Below are 6,625 nucleotides of genomic sequence, written 5' to 3' on the forward strand. Positions count from 1 at the left end.
CATTGTTGCTGCTTTGTCCCTGCCACTTTAACATTGTTGCTGCTTTGTTCCTTCCACTTTAGCATTGTTGCTGCTTTGTTCCTTCCACTTTAGCATTGTTGCTGCTTTGTTCCTGCCACTTTAGCATTGTTGTTGCTTTGTCCCTGCCTCTTTAGCATTGTTGCTGCTTTGTTCCTTCAACAATGCTAAAGTGGAAGGAACAAAGCAACAACAATGCTAAAGTGGTATTGAAACATGACATCTTGAAATTAAAACAAAGTCATCAGTTGATATTGAAACATGACATCTTGAAATTAAAACACAGTTGACATTACAATACACTACTAAAAGTTGACATACTTGCATTGAGAGGTTGAAGAAGGTTTGTTCCACTGATCATGTTTTCTTCCACATCAAATATTGATGCAACAGTTGCTGGAGAGTTTGATGTAGCAACCAGTTGGTTTGACAGTCGAGAGTTGAAAGGTGACAAGTTGTTCTCTGTTGCATTCTTAACTGTAACAGAACTGCTACTCTCGGGCAAAACACCGACTCTTACCGAAGTTGGGATTTCTGGTTTACTGTTTCCACCAACAAAAAATAAGTGATCAAGGTCATCTAGATGACCGGGGATTTTCATACCATTTACAGTAGACACTGACTGATGTGTAGATATACCCTCTTGTCCATCACTCAAACCTGAATGAAAATAGATAAGCATTAATTAAATGATTCTAATAGTTATAATGTTTGTTTCAGAATGTTATGGAATGTTGAACAAGGGCTATCTTAGTACAGCCATCTCTAAATTTGAACTGACATATGACAGCTAGAGAACAGCACCAACAATCAACTCTCATCTGATCAAACATGGGAGTTTGACCATCACTGTTATAGGGCATCCACAGCCCCAAAGTTCTGAGCACAATTTCTGTGGTAAACAGAGTAAAAAAAAGATACAGAAAGTTTAACTTTAAGGCAGAAGCCTGCTTCTCCATTAATATTTGTATACATATTAACTCTAAGTTCATGGGAGTGTACCCAAGTAGCCTCTCCTGTAAACAACAAAACAACATGAGCATAAAAAAATACTTTTTTTTACAACTTATCAGTTTCAAATTTCATTTGCATAACCCCCAGAACCTCCAAAGTGAATGTCAACATTTATGTTAGATTATTTTTCTATTTTCTCTATGATATTACTAACTGTAGCTATTATCGTCAACTTATAGTATATAGTACATTACAATGAAATATTTAATAAATATTTACATACTTTTTAATACTTCACGAGACAATCTTAAAACATCATTTTTTGCATGCCTTTACATTTTCACATATAATTGACTCTAATAATCTATTATCCAATCCTGTGCTTTAGCGTTGTTATTTTTACACACGTCAATGGGCATCCCTGGCCAATATTACTACATAGTTGGCAGAGAAACTTTAGCCCTCGGTAGAACGTGGTGGCATTCGCGAATTACACTATCCCTTGTGAACAGAGCAGGTGTTGGCTTATATAAAAAAAAATTATTAAACCTTTTAAATATGCATCTTAAAACATACATAACACATAGTTAAGTAAAAATCGAAAACTATAATCTAAATTCAATGCAACTGTCTATCTAACTAATGTATTTCTAGGTAAGCAATAATGCTAAAGTAGCAGGAATAAAGCAGCAATAATGCTAAAGTGGCAGGGACAAAGCAGCAACAATGCTAAAGTGGCAGGGACAAAGCAAGACACTGAAACATGACATCTTGAATTTAAAACACAGTCATCAGTTGACACTGAAACATGACATCTTGAATTTAAAACAAAGTCATCAGTTGAGTTCTTAGGGTATCATAAAATCATCAATTGGTTACGTACATATGATCTAAATCATGCAGTCGATAAGGAAGGTAACAAGACCAATACCTTAAGGTTTTTCTATATCTCAGAAACAGAAAATGTGTTAAAAATGATAAATTTTAATTTAATAACCAACATTGAACCTACACACACAAAAACGTTAGTTTCAATGAGATAATATTAAAAAACAAAAGGAGAAAAATCAAAACATAAAAACATGAGATCCCTCATGCCAAGTTTAACAGAAACCTGTATGCAGTTATAAGCAAAGAAATTAGCCTGTAAATATAATGTCTTTTTTAAATTGTCTAGTCAACAAATTTAATAGACTTTAAAAGTCTGTAGTGTGGAGACCCTGAAAAAAACATTAACTTTTAAAATATTCACCTGGTGGAGAAAACAACTGAAGCAAATAATTTTTTAAAACTTATCAAGATTCTATAAAAGATATGTTATATGAAGCACTGTGCTTAAATGTGTTTGAATCAGGCTACAGTTTCAAGTGATTACAAAAACAACTGTAGTTAAAGTTGCAACAAGGATTTAACTATTTGGAAGAATGTGAAGGTGATTCAGCATAGTTTTTTTTTATCTTTTAATAGATATTTAGTAATAACAAGTGTAGTAAAGATGAAGAAGTATATTACAAAGAATCATCACAAACAAATTAGTTTATTTACTGATTGTAGGGGGAAAAGGAAAGAATAATAGTTAAAGTTGGGAAACGAAGAAGTTTTGGAAATGACAATTAACCAACTACGTTCCCAGGCAAAAAAAAAACAATATTAGAAATGAAATCAAACTGAAAGTAGAAGTGTGATAATGAATAGTAAAGCCATGGCAACAGTTGTAAACATCATTGATAATAATGATGGGGGCAATCTTTAGTGTAATTACTAAAATAACAATACAATGAATAGTGTTAGGAAATTATAAAATATTCAATTTCAAGAAGAGAGAGAGCTATTTGAATAAAGCAAGGGGAAAAAGTTGGAATTTCTGTTGAGGCTTGGATTTTCATTCATAATATGTAGACTTAAAGACACGTACTCGTAAATGGCAAGAATTCTTGCTTTACAACTACTACGTGGTTATTTATGTACAACTTTTGAACGTAGGAGTGAAAGTAAAATGTCTTTAGTTCTACAAAAGTTACTGATACAAAGTGATGATTTGAAGACAATACGGAGTTTAATCTGGAATGACCGAGTTGGGTTTTAACAATGAGACCTTGTTTTCCAAAGTAAGGAATAACAAGTATTAGAGGGAATTTGGAACATGATTGAATATTAATAGATGGAGTTCTTTTCTTAGTAAGAAAGTAACGAGTCACGTTTTCTAGTAAAGATGAAGGATACCCATTTTTTCTTAAGTTATTTCAGTGTAAATGAAATCCAAGCAGATTAAGTAGGCCCTGTTGAGAAGAAATGAGACTAAGTTCAGTATAAAAAATTTGGGAAAATCTTTCAAAGTGCGTGTGCAAATCAGTAAAAGTTTTCTTTCTGTAGACGTAGGTTTTGTTTTGTTTTGAACCTCAACAGCAAGGAAAGAAAGTTGAATTTTTAATTTCACAGGTGAATTTCATATTAGGGTGTTGAAAGTGATTTTCTTTTAAAGTTAGGTTTAGTGGTTGTGCAAATTGCTGTTTGTTCAATAAAGCCCATAATAAATGTTCTTTACTGAATTGTATGACTCAACAAATGTGTATTTCCTACAGTTTAAACCCATAGTTTATATTAACACATGAAAATGTCGTGTTTTCACACAATGTTTAAGAGAAGCTACTTAATTCTAGTGGAGAAAACCAAACAAATTTACCTTGGAAATTCTGATTTGGACGGTGCATTTGTCGGTAAACTTTTCTTGAGAAGATACTGACCTATAACATCTAATTCTTCTAAACCTTTTAATCCAGTGGTCCTCTCGGTGTCCTCTCTATGCTTTTCACAAGATGGGGAAAGAGGGGGTTTAACTGAAAAAACATTATTAGATAATTTTATGAAAAAATTAATAATAACAAGAATTATTTATTGTATGTGTTGTTAGTAGTTTGGTTGTGTAACTCATCTCCTGGACTTTACTCCAGGTAAACTTCTGGCTTAACTCTTTCGTTGTTGACATTTGACCTATTACACTTTTATAATACTAGTAAAACATCTGTCACTCATGAAGTTCTGAGGTTGGTATAAATGTTTCTAAATAGGTTTTTAAAACCAATATTTCTAATATTATAATAATAATAATTTTATCACCTTATATCATGACTTATAGTAAAACGAATGAACACAAAACTAACTGTAGCTGAAAGATTTGTTTCACCATATGACTGATTGTTATTTCCAAGTTTTATACTCTTTAAAATGTTTGCTTTAAATGTTACACAAGATTTGGAAACAAATTATAGCCAACTTTTTTTCTACATCCAAAGAAATGTTAACAGGCATTAAACTTTGAATTTTGGACATTCAATATGAAATAATCCAGATCCTTGAAAGCTGGGAATGTAAAATGATATCACAAGGTCTACTGATTAGCTAGTTACTAAAACCATCTTTTAATTCTAAGTACAGCCATCAGTTGACATTGAAACATGACATCTTGAATTTAAACACAGGAAAGTCATCAGCTGACACTGAAACATGATATCTTGAAATTAAAACAAAGTCATCAGTTGACACTGAAACATGACATCTTGAATTTAAAACACAGGAAAGTCATCAGTTCAACATAAAAAACACAATCTCTCCTGTTCAGTCAATGACTGATAGATGACAACATAAAAAACACAAACTCTCCTCAATGACTGATAGATGACAATGACTGATAGATGACAACATAAAAACACAAACTCTCCTGTTCAGTGGCCAGATAGCTTACAGTGTGGGGCTATGAGTATGTTCATGGAGGGAGCTAATTGAATTGGTTAGAAAAACCAATAAAAGCATATTTTTACATGCTCTCTTCTCAAAGTTACACAAACCCACTACAAAAACTTGCTATTGTTTTGTCTTGTACTGTGTTTGTCTCCATTTGAATTGTTAGTCATAAAGATTGTTGTTTTTCAAACATTTTGTGTATTGACTCTTTCTTGTCGAGTAACTGGGAGTCCAGAAAGACCCCGACCCACGACACGTGGCTGTCAAACTTTATATAATTGACCTTAGCTTTTTTGAGCAGGAAATGTTACAATACCTGGTTGTATACTTTGTAAAGGGACTGTGATATCAGCAAGAGACAAGACTTCTTGAACGGAAGTTCTAGATGGAGAAACTGAGAGATTATCTGCCGAACTTTTATCGTGCAGCAGGGATGGTGATTTTGGTGTTGGTACTGGAGGATGACTTTGTAACTGGTTCAGTGGAATTTTCTGAGGAACACTAAATATAAAATCTCTCTTCAGTCTGGATGGTAACTCTTTAATTTCTTAGTAACAATTGTAGAAAAACAAAAACCACTACTATTTTGTTTTTCCCTTCGATAAATCCAAATGAACCTAAATATTGATATTTTAGAAGTAATTAAAATTCAGTAATCGTGCTCATTTTTGTGCACTATAATTATTTATTTTAAGGATGCATTAAAACATTTTCTTAATTTCTCACCTTCTTCTCTAACATAGTTAGCACTGGCACCAACAAATAATACACATAAAAATTGTACAGGGTGTCCAGAAATTATGTTAAATTTGTTTCAGTGTGTGGGTAAATTTGTTGAAATGTTTTTGGGATATCGTATGCATACAAGTACTGAAATTGAAAGGCAAGTTTGTGTAAGTTTTTTCCTTTGAGACCATATGAGTAAGAGTAAAATGGAGTACACTTTCAATAACCTACAACTGTCATTTAAAATAGCAATTTCGATAGTACAAAAAAATGATCTAAACATCACAACGACAATAACAATAAAAGTAGTAAAAGTAAAGTAAAAAAGGTGAATGACTGATAGATGACAACATAAAAAACACAATCTCTCCTGTTCAGTCAATGACTGATAGATGACAACATAAAAAACACAATCTCTCCTGTTCAGTAGGTTAGGTACTTAAAGTTAAATCTGGTGACTGTGGTGGCCAGGTTAGGTACTTAAAGTTAAATCTGGTGACTGTGGTGGCCAGGTTAGGTACTTAAAGTTAAATCTGGTGACTATGGTGGCCAGGTTAAGGTTAGGTACTTAAAGTTAAATCTGGTGACTGTGGTGGCCAGGTTAGGTACTTAAAGTTAAATCTGGTGACTGTGGTGGCCAGGTTAGGTACTTAAAGTTAAATCTGGTGACTATGGTGGCCAGGTTATTAGGTACTTAAACTTTTCCTCATGGTGTTGAACCATTCTATAATAGTGACATGAATTAGTGTGTTATTTTTCTGACACAGACCAACTGAATTATAATCATAATTTAAGTAATAATTTACTCTTGTTTTACCTTCCCTCGGGATCATAGGCCCTAAACTACTTCAACAAAAAAGCTGCTCAAACCATCATAGAATGTACACCATGTTTAACTGATCATCTGTCAACTTAGTGTTTTGACACTGGTATATTTTTTTGAAGTACATTTATATTTTGATATTCATGTTGACATCATTTTTGACACTGTTCCTCGGGATATCTTCATTATTTTAGATATATGGTCACTTAGGATCTAGCCAGATGTTTGTCTAGTGACTAGGCCTCTTTGAAAATTTGACGTGTCTTTTTAGCTTGGTATTTTTAATACTTTTCTCAGAAAATACAATAATATACTTGTATCATACAAACAAATGTAATAGTACAGAAGAATGTAATGCATGGT

The 6,625-nt window shown here is 32.8% G+C and overlaps 1 protein-coding gene across 1 annotated transcript in view; it reads right to left on the bottom strand.

Moving 5' to 3' along the window:
• Positions 1-296: 296 nt before the first annotated feature.
• The window catches only part of LOC106477105, a gene marked incomplete at its 5' end in the record, with an annotated part of 9,294 nt that continues 2,965 nt past the window's right edge, over positions 297-6,625 (bottom strand). The window contains one exon of the mRNA XM_013937704.2: positions 297-678. Within this exon, the coding sequence (XP_013793158.2) occupies positions 311-678 (368 nt within the window). The remainder of the gene's footprint in view (positions 679-6,625) is intronic.

Source organism: Limulus polyphemus, unplaced genomic scaffold (assembly GCF_000517525.1).
Source record: "Limulus polyphemus unplaced genomic scaffold, Limulus_polyphemus-2.1.2 Scaffold12852, whole genome shotgun sequence".
Taxonomy (NCBI): domain Eukaryota; kingdom Metazoa; phylum Arthropoda; class Merostomata; order Xiphosura; family Limulidae; genus Limulus; species Limulus polyphemus.